The following is a 17,101-nucleotide window of genomic DNA, read 5'->3' as shown; positions in this document are numbered from 1 at the left end:
GCAAATAGCAAGAAATTACAAGTTCAGTCTTGACTGCTGTGACTGATAATACTGTTATTTCAAGATGGACACAGGGTGTCTACCAAGTTGACATTTCCAAATTCCCCGAGTTTTCCAGGTTTTCCCTGAGTGCGTTTGCAAAATTCCCTGAGTGACACAGAACTTCGTTTTACGTCAAGACGGGTTGACACCATGTCGCCCGATGCTGCCACTCTCTAGTGAGCATGTTAAAAAAAAAAAACCTTAATAGTTTGAACAGTAACGACTAGTGTTTATTTTATTCAAAAAGAAAACGAAAAGGAGGGGCATCTCAGCATCAGCCAACACTTTGTTTTTTGAGCTCAAGCTCCTTCAAAGAAGCCACGGCACACTTTCTTTCCCGTTCACATTCCTAAATGCGTAGGTCGTTTTTGTTCTCGGTCTCTTTCTGCCGTGTGTTTGCCCCACGAACCATTTGAAGCATCCTCTTAATCAGTTGTACAGTCAACGTCCGATTTTTCTGACTCCCTAGGGGCTGCGAAAATGTTCGAAAAATCGGGCAGTTAAGAAAAATGAATGCATGCCTTTTACATTCCTTGAAGAGCCCCTCACCAGGCCACATAGCAAATTTTGGTAATACGCTGGAAGTTGTTACGTGCCCTCTAGGGAGCGTTCTGATGCAAGAATTTTTCAAATTGGTTCATTAATAGCCAAAATAGAAAAATTTCAGTGCCGCGAACCCGTGATCTTAGGAGCCGCGGTAAATGTTGGAGGTGGTCGCATTGCATTGCCAAGAGAGACACTCTTTCCACTTGCCCTGTCTAGCCTCCGCAAGCGAAATTCTTTCCCTGCGTTCTCCCATACCGGAGCTTGAGGATCACGTGACGCATACAACATGGGGCCGCCTTCCTTTTTTTCCCCTTTCGCTTTTTTGCTGCGCAGTGTGCTTCTGCTCAGGGCGTCATGCACGAGCTGCTACATTTGTCTCGTTTTGCGCAGCACACCTTTTTGCTTGCTACACACGAAAACACCTGACTAGCAGTATAAGCCAGTGCTACACAGATACTGAGGAAGACACAAGCGGATCATAAAGCATGATAGCACGCTCAAACATTGGAGAAAATGACATACTTTCGTTGTCCGCGCACGCGACTGTACAACGTGGGAACATGCAAACAGAAGTACATCTCTCTTGCAGCATGCGAAGTAAAACAAGAACACATAGACATTCGGTTTGTGTGTTTTACTATTTCTCTAAACTTTAATTCGTCTATTGAAGCAACAGATTACACCAATAATGGATGTTGCCTTAAATAATTCTCGAAGTCATGTGTCACTATGAGCAACGTCACAGCAGTGCAATGTGCGCCCGTGAGCAAAAGTATACAGACCAGGGATTGCGCAATAAAGCCGATATTTTTCCTGAGCCTGTAAAGGCAACTTGAAAGAAACTAAGGACTGCAGTCCAAACTTAGCATTGGGAACTTTCCAGTTTACTCATCAGTTTCAGTTTATGCATGCTAATTGCAAAGAAATTTAGTTTTTTCTGAGACCCTGTGGTCTGTATAATTTTGCTCACGGGTGTACATAGGCATACTTGTGCGATTACATCTGCTCTGCGACTGGGAGCATGGCCCCCACGAGGAGAAGGGCAGATGGCATTCAGTTTGAAATTTCAGCTCTTTCTGCGGCACGTAGCGATGTAATAGTTAGCAGACACGATCGTTAGCGCGCATAGTATGCGCAGCACTTGTCGGCTCAAAATGGCCAGGCCTGGTGAGGGGCCCTTTAAGGGCTCAAATCATCGCAGGCACATCCGAAAAAGCTCGGAAGGCCTACCAGTGCACTAATTAGGTATATCGGTGCTCGTACTATGACAGGAGATGGCGGGTGCACGCATGTATAATTAAGGAATACATATTCTGTCGAATGACTATTGCCCCTTACCACACTTGTTATGCTTCACCACTTAACATTTCTGTACTGAGGCGAAGCTGACTTTCGGAAACCGGCATTATGCAATGTGTTGTGCTTACCGAGCTTTGAAACCAATCGCGAGGACCACAAAGGTGGAGTGGGTGCCGTTGCTGACAGTGGCGAATTTTTTAAATGAAAAACACTGCACAGAACGGCAAGAAGCTTAATAGCGAACGTCAAAGCAGCTAGGCCTGGCGTTGCCGCGGTGGTGGCTATGGCTGCCAGCAGATCTGCGTGCGAGAGCGCCAGTTCGAGGCAACAAGGTAATCGAAATGGCAGCGATGGTAGTGGCTTTGATTAAGGCTGTTTTGGACCGGCAGTCCCCGCAAAAAGTCTGAAAACTCGGACAGCGACGGGGTTCTCGAGTCTGAAATTTCAGACGTTCTTATACATTGACTCTATGGGGGACGTCATGGCGCTGCGAAGCCGTCCGAATTATCAGGCGTCCAGAGAGTCGGTCGTTCACGGTACACTGGCAACTCCTCCAGCGGACGACACGGTGTCAAAAAGGTTTCGTTATACGTAATTCCTCTCTTTTACTTGAGCGAGCATTACAGCGACTTTCGTTCCCTTTCAACAAGATTACTGCTCATTTTCCCTTATAGAAGCACAAATTCCCTGAGTTTTCTCGGTGTATTTCCAGCCTATTCAATATCCCTGAGAATTCCCAGTTTTCCCTATTGGTCGGCAATCTGGGACATGTGATGGCGCATTGTACATTCAAACCTTGATTTAATGAAATTTCTATACAACTACAGAGAAGTTGGGTCTGACACCAAAAATTTTTTGCATTATTCTGCAATTTTACGGCGCTGAAAACCTGTAGATACAGTCAATTCTGGATATATTGAACTCAAAGGGGATCGCGAACGGTTCAATATATTGATAATCTGAAATACAAATATCTATTTCAGACAGTTTCCTGAGACTGCGAAAAGTGGGAATTTACTTATTTGTTTCTCCAAGGCTGTGCCAAATGCACAAAGTTGAATAATTTCTTGCGCATCGATGTTTAAAGTCGCTCACTCTGCAGGATGAAGAAGAAGTATTTTAATGATTGGAAAATGTAGAGAGGTCGGCCGGATAATGGAGCATCTAGCTTGCTACTCTACGTAAGGGAAGGGGAAGAGGGGAAGAAAAAGGGTCACAATGGGGGATGATAATGGGAGGAACGAGGTGAAGGACACATTTCACAACTGGTATCACAGGATGGTCTCTGATATAGTGATTGCAATGCTAACCCTAAAGGCCAGCGTCTCTATGCTGCAAGACTATGGTACGCCTCAAAGTGGTTGTTACACACTTTTTCTTTCAAGATAAGGTACAAATGGATGCAGCGCAGAAGTAAATGAGCCTGCATGGATATGTGCCATGCCACCATCAGCACACTTGTACTGTGAATTCACTGTGAATGGGCCCAGCCGCATGTCCATTACGATACGTCATTTAAACAGCTAATCGTCATTCCCTGACAGTGAGTCAATCTGGCCGGTGCTCAGGCATCTCCAGTTTGGCGTTCCATGGCCAGAGTCGTTTAGTGAGAAGATTGAACGTCATCCCCACTTTCTATTGGAATGTGTATTGCACCGGGAGGCCCTTCGTGTTCTTGAAGCAGCATGGTGATCTTCTCTTGCATATAACCAATGGCTGCAGCTTGCACGAGCCATTTATATTTTAAGCAAGCAAAGCTGAGAAACACAAATTGCTCATTTTTCCTCTATGGCATATGCTGGCCTTCAGGTTTAATGCTTTGTTTGACAGCAGCTGCCAAAACAGAGCTGTTCTGTTGGCAGTGAATATTTCAGATGGTGCAAAATTTGACTGCATCCCCATTAGGAGAAGAACGGTGCAGCACAGCGTTCAATATATTAAATGTGGAAGTGAACGGTAGTTCAATACATGCGTACCACAGTGAACAACATTTTTCGTACAGGTCCAATAATTTGGATGCCTTTATGGTGCCATCACGTACTCTACTAAGCAAATGTATAAGGACGTCTGAAATTTGGGACATTGAAAGCCTTCGCCGTACAATTTTCCAGACATTTTGCCATGACCACAGGTCTGAAAAAAACATTAATCTAAGTGGCTACCACGGCCATTTTTATAATCTCAAAGCCTCAAACCAGTGCACTTGCATGCTGAGCTGCTGGCAGCCATGGGCACCACGGCAATGCTAGGCCCCTAGGCAATGCTAGGCCCCTTTCCCCTAGGCCTAGCTGCTTCAACATTCGCTGCCAACTTTTCTGCTGTTTGGTGCTGTGTTTTTCATTGAAAGCATTCGCCGCTGTCAGTAATGGCGCTGGCTCCACCTTTGTCCACCTTGCCAATGACTTAGAAGCGGGGAAAGCATGGCAAAAGTCAAGCCCTGAATAATGCCAGTTTCCAAAAATGAGCTTTGCTGCAATGCAGCAGTTTTAAGCGTCAAGCATAGGCAGTGTACTGTGGTGAAACATAAGAGTGGAAAGGGTCCACTGTGATGGGACACAGTATGTATCCCTTAGTTACACACATGTGTAGCTTCTGTTTTTGTCACAGTACGAGCACCAATACGCCTGATAAGTGCACTGGCAGGCCTTTAGAGCTATTTCGAATGGGCCTGTAGTGATCTGAGCCCTTGAGGGCAGTAAAAGGCATGCATTAATATTTTCCAGATTCCCACCCAATTTCTTGGATGTTTTTGCACCCCCTAAAAAATCTGAAAAATTGGTCGTTGACTGTTCGATATAGCTAATAATTACATATATATCTGGGTTTGATATATTCAGGACCAACTGTACATGCAACTTTATGTACTTATTTGAATATGAGGCCTATTTCTTTTTCATCTCGCTCTAATTTTATGAGTTTCTAATTATATTCGCAGAAAAATTTGCAATAAAGATCAGTTCCTCAGTGCCCACTGAACAGGGCATCAATGACTTTTGTATGGTTAAAGAAATCCAATAAGAGCAACCTTATAGCTCTGCCTACCCGAGTACAAGAGTGGCAACGCTTCGATGCTGACGTTTTTCTGGTTGTTCAATGATGCACTTAAGTGATGCCAACGTGGGGAAACCCACCAAAAAAACCCAAATCTTATTTTACATAACCAGACCTAATACTTAAATGTGAAGGCAGTGGAAAAACAAGGCACCCTTAAACACATCAGTGCAAGTTATCACGTAAACAATTAAGTGTTCTACACGTCTTGCTCAGCAATCAGCACCACTGGCACAGGAGCATACATACAATCATTTGGAACAGAGGTTGCAGGAATGGCCAGGTATTTCTGGCTGATTCAGCTTCACAGATAGTATAAGTGTCCACTATACACCCACTCCTCATAGTTATTTTGCCCTAAACAGTGTTTAACCATAGCTATCCAGCATCATTTGACCTTAATGAATGATAAAAAAAACTTAGAATATCCAATCTCACATTGAACACAGCTTCAGTAACAGGGGCCACTTAAAATTAAATCTGAAATTTTTGATATACATAGTTGAATCTCAGTACTACAATGTTACATCTGACACAAACGTATCTTCATTATATCCAATATTCATAACAAGCATATTCTCATTACACGCTTGATTTCAGTGGGAAAATTCAGAATCACATTGTTATATCCATCTCTGTTTGTTATATCAAGGTTCAACTGTATAGCTGCACAACCTACTCAATACTACTTAGGTTCAGTGCAATAAATTTGCCTGCAGAGAGGTTCCTTTTCTGAGCAAACCTTTAAAGTATCAAGTGCATACTTGGAAGGACACACATTAAGCCCTACAGTTTTCTGCAGAGATAGCAAATAATACCATTTAGTATGGAACATGCATTCTTAATGTCAAGATATATATTATAAAATATCCATACGAAGTGATGCGATTGGTGATTCTAACTTAATTTCATGTTAACTAGGCCTGAACATAGACAATGCCACAGTAGTACAGATACCACTGCACCACGATAACAAGGCAACTTAATACAAAACCTTACATCTGCATCATTGGCATCCAAAGCTGAAAAATCCCCAAAGCGGGTCAGGTCCCTCAGGCTTGACATGGTTCCCAACTGCTTTCCCAGGTTCTGCAAGATTAACAAGGTGCTGCAGGGCAATGCTAAACATAACAAAAAGGGCAAATTGAACATTTTAAAAATCTTGCAATCCTCTAAACGGACTGTGACATTCTTACTGAGAAAGTTTTGACATTTTGACAGTCACCTTCATGCACGCCAACTGATGCATTGCGGGGACAGCATAAATTCAAGTAAAAACCTTATGCACAATCTCTGGCACCTTCAGTTGTCACCAATAAAAATACTGCACCTGTTGTCTGCAGCCAAAGTGCTCTACCACTCGTTTCAGGGAAGACGGGCAGTGTTGCCATCTTATTGGATATTCCACCAAATCTAGAAGACTAGCCTTCTTCCACTGCAAAATTGCCTTTTAGCAAACAGCAGACATTTTAGCAGATAATGAATTAAGATTTGTGAATAACAAACATTTCACTAGAATATGAGTGCACTTAGTGAATATTTATTAGATTTGGAATATCCTGAGCAGAATATAAAAACTGAAAGTCGAGCGAGTTGGTGCGGATTCATTGTTTTAAACAGCATGACCAGACAAAGGACAAAAACAAAATGAACACAGAGCGATACTTGAAGAAATAAACAAAAGGCAGAAAATAACACACATGCATAGAGTGCATAAAAATAAAATCCCAGGCTCAAGCTACACGTGTTACGCAAACATTCCTGCAGACTCCTTACCATTTTTTTACCGCACATGCGCACATCAACATTAAGAATGTAAGAAAGTGCCCCCCCCCCCCCCCCCGCCTTCATATAAGTAAAATCAAAAAGTGGGTCAGCCAGGCATGTTTCACACTGATTGATAAGGAGGTAGAATTCTTCAAAATCAAAAGGTGGTGACATTCGCAGTGCGCAGTAATCCTCACTTTGGTTCTCCCTCTTTTTGTCTTCTTTCTGTTTTTCATTTTCTTGTGAGAAAGTGTTGCTAGCCTTAGAATTTCCACTAAGCAGACATGACCTTGCTACTGGTCAGGTTCAATTTCACAATTGAACTATGTCCCTATAGCAAAAAAGTTCGACGGCACTTAAGCACTTCTTACGGGTTGTGAATGCAAAAGCATTAATGTCCAAGTGAACACCGCTGAGTGGTCCTTCCAGTTATGAACTGCTCAGGAAGCAAGCAAGCACGTTGAGACGCTTGGCCAATATATCTTAGATAGCACAAAGCCGGTGCACTATGATCTGTGATGTCATGCTACCTTGCCCGATTGCCATGTAATCTAATGGGGACACTCCCGAGTAAGCTGCTTTCATCAGGCCAAGCTTGGCGATGGAAGTTTCGGTCCAAGTAGCATGATGTCATAAAGCAGAGTGCACAGGTATTCTATCTAGAAAGCACTGGTTCAGCCCAGTGGGTAAGACACTCAGCTTCTAAACATGGCATCATACGAAACTGTGTGAACTGTCATACAAGACACAGTGTGAAGCATTCGTTCACGTTGTGACAGCAGGTTCGTGGTTATCAAGCAAGATCTGTTCATGTGTTTACCTGAGCACGTGACTCCAATAAAACTGCGAACGTTACTTAGTGTAGTTGTCTCTTTACTATCACCATCAAGACTCAGCCTTTATAGCAAAATCACGACTTCTTTAGTTGTTGCTTGGGACGAATACAGTTAAACCTGGATGTAACGAACCTATATGTAACGAATTCCTGGATTTAACGAAGTTTTTGAATTCCCCAACGCTGCCCCCATTGAAGACCATGTATTTTCGACCTTGATGTAACGAACGCGTTGCGGCGGTTAGCCTTGATGTAACGAACTCCCAAAGCTGATCAGTCATTACGTTTTGCACTTTTAAGGAAAATTCGGCCGAAGAAATGCTCTAGATTATTGAATATTAATATTGTAAGGAGCCAGCAGCTACGCGAACGCCAGGGATTGCCGCGACCGAGCAAAGTTAGCGATGATGATGATGATAGCGGCAACTAGCGCCGCTCCGTGCCTAACGTAGCAGTCTTTTCAGGCTTTGCTTGTCTAGCGTGACGCCAGGTGGCATTGGTATCGGCAGCTGATTTCTCTTTCAGATTTATTTTGTTTCGTATGGATTTGAGGACAAGCATTCTTATTTAGTGATTTTTATTTGTTTCAACGGCTTAGACGCACTTATGTGTAAGATTTCACTTGAAAAGCAACGCTGATAGCCGGTTCTTTCATTGCCAGGGCGCGGGAAGGGAGAGGGACGATGACGAACGATACTCCATGACGAACAACATGCGTCACTTTTTTTTCTTTCTCTGTGGATGCGTTGCATTCGCCATTTTGAGTGTTGTCCTGTGTTCTGCACGTGTGCGTGTGTCAACTGTGCCCTGGTACTGGTTTGTCCGACTTGTTTTGGAGGTGCTAGGCCTGCCTGTCGGCGTGTAGTCGTGGGTCTCCGCTTCTAACTACGTCGTCGGTTGGTCGTGATGAGTTCTGCTGCCAGAAAACGAAAAGTTCTGTCTTTTGAAGACAAACTTGCAATTTTAAATGCTGTCTCCGCGGGCGAGAAGAAGAAGGACGTTGCCGCCCGTTTCAGCATTCCAGCGAGCACACTATCAACGATTTTGAGTGTGGAACACAGCATCAGAAACGCAGTGGAGTCGGGAACAAGCTCGAAGAAAAAAAGACTGAAGCTGTCCACATACACTGATGTGGACAAGGCAGTGTTCACGTGGTTTTTGGACACGAGAGCCAGAAATGTACCCATAAGTGGTGCGATCTTGCAACAGAAGGCAAAGGATTTTGCCTGTATCTTGGGCCATGATGATTTCAAGGCAAGCAACAGGTGGCTGCAGGGATTTAAGAGCCGGCATGGTGTCGTCGGAAGAGTAATCAGCGGTGAATCTGCCTCCGCAGACAGCGATGCTGCTGCTTCGTGGGTGGCTGACGAGCTGCCTGGAATCCTGAGTCGCTTCGAGGCGGCTGATGTCTACAATGCCGACGAGACAGCTCTATTTTATCAGATGCTTCCGGGCCGCACGCTAGCGTTAAAAGGCGATGACTGCCGCGGTGGAAAGCAGAGCAAGCTCCGCATAACGATTCTGCTGTGTGCCAACCTCGACGGCACAGACAAGCGAGTCCCGCTAGTTGTCGGCAAAAGTGCCCGTCCCAGGTGTTTTAAGGGGACGAAGCGTATGCCCGTGAAGTATGTGGCGAATTCCAAAGCTTGGATGACTCGGCCAATATTTTCTGAGTGGTTGAAGGAATTTAACCAGGACGTCAAGCGGCAAGGCCGTAAAGTTTGCCTACTGCTGGACAATTGCTCGGCGCACCACGTCGAGGGCCTGCAGCTGTCGAACATCGAACTGCATTACTTCCCGGCCAACTGCACGTCTCTAATACAGCCCCTGGACAAAGGGGTCATTAACAGTTTTAAATGCTGTTACCGGCGCCGACTAATCCAGAAGATACTTCTCGACATCCGTCTGGAACGGGAGATGAAGATCGACATTTATCAAGCAGTCGAGATGCTTGCTGCCTCCTGGCAAGAGGTCAGGGCAGAAGTTATCGCGAATTGCTTTTTAAAGGCCGGAATAGCCAAAAATGCACGGGCTGGTGCCGACGAGGAGGAGGAGGAAGACCTTTCTACTCCGTCCGATGTGGCCGAAGCGTGGAACGAGCTATGCACTAACGGTGGTGTGCCCGACGACGTTGAACTGACTGACTTTTTGTTTGCCGACAATGCCGCCGTGGCTACAGAAGAAATGTCTGATGCAGCAGTAGCTGAAAACGTGCAAAATCCCGATGGCGGTGATGATGGTGCCTGTGAGGCAGATCCGTGTGACGTGCCTTCTGCAAAGGAGGTGATGAACGCAATGGACGTTATGCGCCGTTTCATCGGCTCGCTCGACGATGAAGGAGCTCTACACGATTTAGCTTCTTTGGAGCGGCGTGTTGTGCCGTCACTTGTGCCGAAGAAGCAAACGGAAATTACGCAGTTTTTTGGTGTAAAATAAATGCTTGAAGGGTGAGTTCACCTTCGCGGATATATTGAGCTATTTGATTTCGTTTCTGCATCATTCGTACGATCCTTCACGCGAAACCTGCATGTAACGAAAACCTGTATGTAACGAAAAATTGCGAGCTTTTGTCAACTTCGTTATATCCAGGTTTAACTGTATTTGTTTCCTTTTACACTTATTTTGAATTTGGGAGCATCATCTGACTACACCTGTGGGTACTAGGCGCAGTCAGCCATGACTACAGTAACCATGGTGCCCAGGATTTACAGCGCCACGTGACACAACACACGCCAATTTCAGACACCGTGAGCCACGTCAATGCATTGCTCTCAGTGCGACCTGCACCGCACGCACTGGCACTCATAATCATGATATTGTAGCCTGACTTTCTGATTTGTTTAGAAGTGTTTACAGAGAAGGTACTCTCCACTGGAATGCTCTGGGAATTTAAAGTTGTTTTTACTGCTGAAACTAAAACCTTGGATTGATGAAATTCGTGATATGAAGAAGTTTTTAGCTCCAAGTACAACTTCGTTATATCAAGGTTTGACTGTATAAACACACACACGTATGTGTGTGTATGTATGTACGTATGTATGTACTTGAATCTAGGTTGGCCCCGATTCTAAGCCGACCCCCAAATATCCGAAGTCAGAAAAATGTTTTGAAAAACTTATCTTGAATGTAAGCCGAACAAAAAGTGAGGACAGCATTCACAAAATGAAAACCTTATTTGTTTAATATCAGCATGCCGAGCTCACTCTATGTCATTATCGCTGCTAGCCTCATACGCTTGCTGACGCAGGCAAGCTCGCGCCTACACACCTACGCATGTGCATACAGTGCAGCATGGTTCGTACGCGTCGAAAGGTGGCGCGATCTCAGTGAACAGCTCCTCTCTGTCATCGCGCGCTTATCTTCCTTATTGCTATCATCTCAAAGCGGCACATGCAACAGGCATCTCCTGTTGCTCCCTCTAATGACGGATGGTTTTTTCTCATTGATGCTGAAGTCCCGTCAGGCTTGAACGTTTGATGGTGCGTATGCGGCTAGCACAACTTTTCGTTTGTGACTTTGCCTGTTTGGTGCCATTACGATAACGCCACGCCGCACACCGATACTTAGCCACCATACCGATACGACACAGGTCACAATGGTGAAGTCGCTCATGTACTTCAGTTGGCTACTGGCGTGGCTAGTAGTGGCTGCGATACTGACTTTTCTAGATGACGCTAGCTATGGACCATATTTATCATTTAGAATTACAAACTGGCCTGTTTTTAAAAAATCCTTGAATCTAAGCCGACGCTAGAGTTCAGTATATGATTATGTGAAAAAAAAAAAAACTATCAGCCTAGATTTGAATAAATACGGTATGTGTGTGTGTGTGTGTATCACCAGCACTTCGTTCCCAATTGGGTTGTAGTGTTACTTCATCGGGAGGGAGCACAAGAAATGCAAAGAGGCATTTTCAACCCTCATTTTTCCAAAAAGCATACACTTAAATAACATAAAACCATAACACAATATAGCAAATCTGGATTCAAATTTTTTACAATAGATAAAGCATAAAATAGTCTTTGATATCACTTTCACAAGTATCAATGAAATTTAAACTTAATGCTAATAAAGGTTCAAGCAACTCACCCTTTCCTTCTTGGTCAATGTAAGTCTTAACATGTTGTCTTCTTCATACCTAAAAATAACAAACGTGGAACCAAATGTCAGATGGTATTCAACAATATATATGAACTGACAGAGTCACAGAATTCCGAAATGTTCAATGTGTGCGTATATATCCCCACATAATTAGAACTGTTAAACAAATGCTCTATTCACAGCACTTTTTATGAGCTGGCGCAGTGTTTCTGCACTTTTTGTCACTTGGCAGCTAGGAAAGCTCTTATTTACAGGTTCTAAGCTTAAGTTCCTTTCTTTTTTTGCGAGGCGTGCTCTAAATGTCTTGTACATGAAAATGCTTCAATTTGTAACCAAAACTAAAGAAACAACAAAACATTACCCCTTTCTTTTTTTTCTTCTTTCTGGGGGTTTACTTGCTAAGATTACCATATGATTATGAGGCCTGCTGTAGTGGGGGACTTCAGATTAAATTTAACTACATGGGGTTCTTTAATTTCTTTGTTATCATGCTTATTCAGATCGATCACCGGTGATTGACGCTTTAAATCGCCGATTTCAACATGTTGTAGAATCAGTTAGAATTTTGGCACTGTGGCGATGTTGTAATTTTTGATGGACATTTTTGTTAACTAATATGCACGTGTTGTAGCAAAAAGGGGAGTTTCTATCACCCTCTGCCTCACTCAAGCAGAAAGCATGCCAGTTATGATTATGCAGCCCTAACATCAAATTTTTGTGATTAAAAAGACTCCCAGCAAACCAAGAATTAAATTATGTGGTTGGTCTTACCATCTGACAGTGCTGAGCAGTAATAATTACCCGAAAATAACGCCAGCTGTTCACTAGTAAGCTTTGGATTGGAGTCGAAGTAGTCTTATTCACCAAAAATCACATTTCTGAAGGCCCGCCGCATGTCCAACATGTGGGCCTGGAATTTTCAGCCAGTTTCCAAGAGTTTCGGTTTCACTTCTCTTGTAAAATACCAGCGAGGGGGGCTAACGGTGTTACTACACATTTATTGAAAGTCACTCCATTGGTGGTGGCGCGCCGCCCAACTGCGCTGCGAGCAAAGTATTTCCCTCGAAACTATGCTACACTCGCACTTGAATCCAGTAATGAGGACTCGAGCTACAAGTCTGAAGATGACAGCAAACCACATCCAAGCTATGACGACAACGATCTTGGGCCTAGAACAACTAGGCCCAACACTACGGAGCAGCGCAAGACAGCTTACAATGGCGCCGGATTTCTTCCTACTCTTCTTCAGGGCAAAAGTGATAAAGACCATCCGTAAAAATACAAACAAATATGATTGGATGCATCTTCTGGAGTAGCTCAGCCATGTTGAGAGAGATTGGTCCTGGAAAGAGGCGACTCTAGACAAACTGATGAAGTTTATTAGAGTTCTATCACACCACCCTCAGAAGGTGCAGAAAAAGCAAAACTGCCAAATGCGCTACAAGAACCGCAACGTTGAATAAAAAATAAACGCTGTGTGTGAAAAGTGTAGATTGCACCTATGCTTCACAAAAACCAGGAACCGCTTGACCATATGGCAGGAGCTATAAAGCAGTTCCTGGTCTTAGCTTCTTTTTTGTAACGAAGAATGGCGGTGTACTGAGCATTTACATTTCCAGAGAATTTTTCTGGGTGATTTATCATTGAAATGTATACAATGGAATCTTGTTGATATGATCTTCACAAGAACTGAAAAATAAGGCATATCATCCGAAAATGCTGTTATCCAAAGCAAGCTCCAAAAAGTATGAAAATAGGCGTTACTCAGTCACAAACTCAATGGCAAAGGTTCATATTGCATCGAGTGATACTACTACGCATAACATGTTATGCAGAGCAGCATCACTCGAAACCACATGAACCGCAGTCAACGGACTTTTATTCAGCAATGTTGAAACAGTTTGCCAGTTTGCTCTGAAGTTTCCTCTTTTCAATGTTCGTATAAATCTTTGCTGGAAGGAAAAAAAAAAATGAAGCTTCCATTTCCTCACTCAGCTGAGCAGCGGCACACCGCCAGTCGACGTGGCTGCACTGTTGCAGCAGTGTTTTACTGCCGGCAGCACACCACATGCGTTTTTCCTCCACTGTGGCTGGGGCTTAACACATTGTTTGGCGGTCATTGGAATGTTATTTAATCTAGTACACTGAAATATAAAGCTATGAGATTCAGAAATATTAGTAAAAGCCCACTTCTGCAGTCATATCATCAAATTTTTAGATGTAAACGCGATCGCAATAACCATATAAATATACATTGCTCCTATGGACGTTGTCCAGGAAAAGAAAGAAAAATGTATTATCCTGAAAAATGTATTACGCAGAATCGTATCAACAAGACTTCACTGTATTCTGAATTTCCTTTGATATCGAGGCTTTTGTAGATGTTTCTTATTGTTGTTTTTATCAACTGACCACCAAAATGCCGCTTTTTACAATTTTTATGTGTTACCTAATAAACTTTTTTTGCTTTGTGTATGTTTTTGGAAAGAGCATTTCACTGCGTACAATTTGCTATGCTGCAATGTGTGCTGGTATATTATTTGTAGTGGCAAAAACTTTCCTCTGAAACCTATAAAAGCAATAATTTTCTTGATGTAACGAAAGATTTAACATGCACCCATTGCACGTACATGGGCATTTTACACCTATAAAAATGCAGCTGCTGTGGCCAGCATTTGATCCCGCGCCCTCAGGCTTAGCAGCACAATGCCAAAGCCACTACGCCACCACGGTGGGTAGAACTTGGACGAATAGTGAGCTCATCAAATAGCTCTAATATTACCAATAAAGCAAAAGTTTTTTCGAGGTCTACAACGGAAAGCTTAGGAAGGTTCAGTCCCACCAAGCTTGACAATGTCACTGCTAAAATGACAGACTCAACTGCATCTGGACTGCAGTTAAGATTGGCTGTTGCTCAGGCTGTTTAGGCAGCCTGGACTGCAGGAGGCAAACATGCACTGACACCAGTTTCCTGAGGCCACATTACTCAACAGATGCTTTTCCTTTCATATATGCTTGCACTCAATTTACTGTGCATCCGGAGCGTTGAACCAAAATTTTCTCATTACAGTTTCAATTACACCCCAACGATAAAAGACGAAATCATAAGAGATATGAACAAAGTTAGCATATCTACTTGAATACAAGGATAAGCTTTTCTCCAAAAAGATCCTTGGCTTGTTATGGACAGGAGTGCGTGGACATTTCCCAGGCACAGCCACTGCCACATCTACTACCTCTTGTTCGCAAGGTATGCATTCATGTTAGACCGTGTGGCATGTTTCACCAGACCATGTAGCGATTTAGGGTTGGAGGGAGGTGGACATGCGTCCCCTGATGTTGTCTTCTCTGCATGGCTCTCACATATACTGTATTTTGGCTTCCCCGCGTAGCAGTGCGCCACCACCGGTTGTTGTAGTTGCAGAACAGTACAAAAGATGGCGTGAGGGTAGCCCTATTAATGTCACCCGCGGGGTTACTCGGGCGCTAAAGGGGCTGAGGTCATGCACAGACAACCACGTAGTCACTGACACAATTTATGGGACTGTCCCATGAAAGGCTTCGGAGAGAGGGACCAGAATAGACAAACATGATCGTTCAAATGCGCTACCGTTTGCGTGACTGTACACACGAACGATGTCCGGCATGGGGGCAAACATATTCGCTCGATATTAGTATGTCGCAGTGAATCATAATTCCTAGATTTGTCAGTGCTTATCGGCATGTTCTATTTGTTGTAATTCAACTAGCAGACATTGCTGTACAAAAGGTGATTATGTTTGCACTTGTGTGTTGTTCGTCGGTTCTAAGAGCACATCTGAGACCCCACATAGCAAGGTTGGGCCATAAGTGCAGATACTGCACAATGAAAAGCTCCAGAATGCAAGAAAATTGTACTGTTCGATTCCTGTTTTGGTTCATGAAAAACTCCTTTTTTCAGATTTTGTTTCAGTTTTGTTTCAACAGCAAGCACCTGGCTAAAAAATTTTTTATGGAACTGGTTTGCAGGAAAAGCGTGTTAAAATAAATGTCATGGGTGTGCTGGGAAACTTAATATATTGTGCTTTCCCCTCAAACATGGAAGCTCAATTGTTCTAAGCAAAAAAGTGCCGATATCTAGTACATTTAAGGGGTGATGTGACCCTCGAAAACCGAAAAATCATGAAAAAGTCATTTTTCAAAAACAATATTTTTGGATTGTACGTCTCAGAAACTGCCTGTTCTGAAATTATCAGCACCTAATTCAACCGAAAAAAAAAAAAAAAACGCTACTTTTGAGGCCCACCGCGGCCCACAAAACATGCACAAATGCTGAAATGAAGTCAAACTTCGCGTGCATGCCATTCCCGGCCCATGTGGCCTGCCCGTGCCATCTTGGTGTCCTTTTGACCGTGAATTCTTTGTCTCTGTTTTATCGCTTTGCAAAATGGCATCGTCAACGCGGTTGAGGTGCTATTGGCGTTTTCTCTCGATGCGATGCGGAGCGCTGATTGGCTGGAGCAGCACGTTCAAATCCCACAGGCTGCTCCCTTCGATGGCAGCGGCTGCTCCCTTCGATGCCGTGCCCGCCGCGCTCACATCGTTGTTGCCCCTTGCTCCGTCCGCCTCAACAAATGCCTGCTTGCGAGCTGCTCACGGCCAATCCGACACATTGAGTGTGCCTGGAGCTGCAAGGGCTAATTGGAAGCTCTGCAGGAGCTTTCTAATAAAAACACATGTGTTCAACGTTAAGGCCTGTTTTCTCGAAATTAATTTTTTCGCTAGTAGTGGTGCTGGGGAAGGCGATATCTCAAGAACCTGTCTTCGATTTCAGTGCCATCTTTTTTATTCTGTTCCTGAATGACTTTGCCAGGGTGTAACAAGCTTCTTTTTTTGAAAGCTGGTGCAGTTAACTTATAATAAGCAATACTTTTTGATTAATGCAGTCATTGCTGGCTACATCAAATTCAAAGTTGTGTCAAAATTTTTTGAAGGGGAAACTAAAGAAAAGGACTTTGTAGCCCCCTGGGATATCTATCAAGGGAATCACCACAATAAATTTCAGCTTCCTACGATGTGCTGCCATTTCTCCAGGCTCTTGCTCAGGCATATACATGAACCACCTAGTTAGACCTCAATAACTCTGGAACTAATAAACACATCTTCATTAAACTTTGCAGTTCCTCATAGTTTGATGATGTGAACATACCCTAAAAGTTTCATCTGGATATCTTAAAAAATTAAAAGTTCGGTCCCCAAGGTAGCCTTCCCCCTTAAGCAGGGGTGTGCTAATACACTTGGACCTTGTTATGTATAACGAAACAGGATATAACGAAGTAAATGAAATTCCCCTTGAAATCCCCATTAAGTTTCATGTACAGTCAAACCCACTTATAACAATATTCAAGTGCCACGAAAATTCCATTGTTATAACCGATAATTGTTATAACCAGGTTGCATGAAAAATCTAAATAGGGGGAT

The 17,101-nt window shown here is 43.5% G+C and overlaps 2 protein-coding genes across 9 annotated transcripts in view; one reads left to right on the top strand and one right to left on the bottom strand.

Annotated features, from left to right (window-relative positions):
* The window catches only part of LOC139050848 (neuroguidin), a 60,327-nt gene that overhangs the window by 6,741 nt on the left and 36,485 nt on the right, over positions 1–17,101 (bottom strand). The window contains exons 9-10 of the mRNA XM_070527644.1: positions 11,630–11,678; positions 5,938–6,027 (exon numbers count right to left, since the gene is read on the bottom strand). Of these exons, the coding sequence (XP_070383745.1) occupies positions 5,938–6,027; positions 11,630–11,678 (139 nt within the window). The remainder of the gene's footprint in view (positions 1–5,937; positions 6,028–11,629; positions 11,679–17,101) is intronic.
* LOC139050864 (uncharacterized) overlaps positions 1–17,101 on the top strand; it is a 189,825-nt gene that overhangs the window by 142,647 nt on the left and 30,077 nt on the right. The gene's annotated exons all lie outside the window — the stretch shown is intronic.

Source organism: Dermacentor albipictus, chromosome 1, assembly GCF_038994185.2.
Source record: "Dermacentor albipictus isolate Rhodes 1998 colony chromosome 1, USDA_Dalb.pri_finalv2, whole genome shotgun sequence".
NCBI classification, from domain to species: Eukaryota; Metazoa; Arthropoda; class Arachnida; order Ixodida; family Ixodidae; genus Dermacentor; species Dermacentor albipictus.
This window is presented reverse-complemented; position numbering and strand designations above follow the sequence as displayed.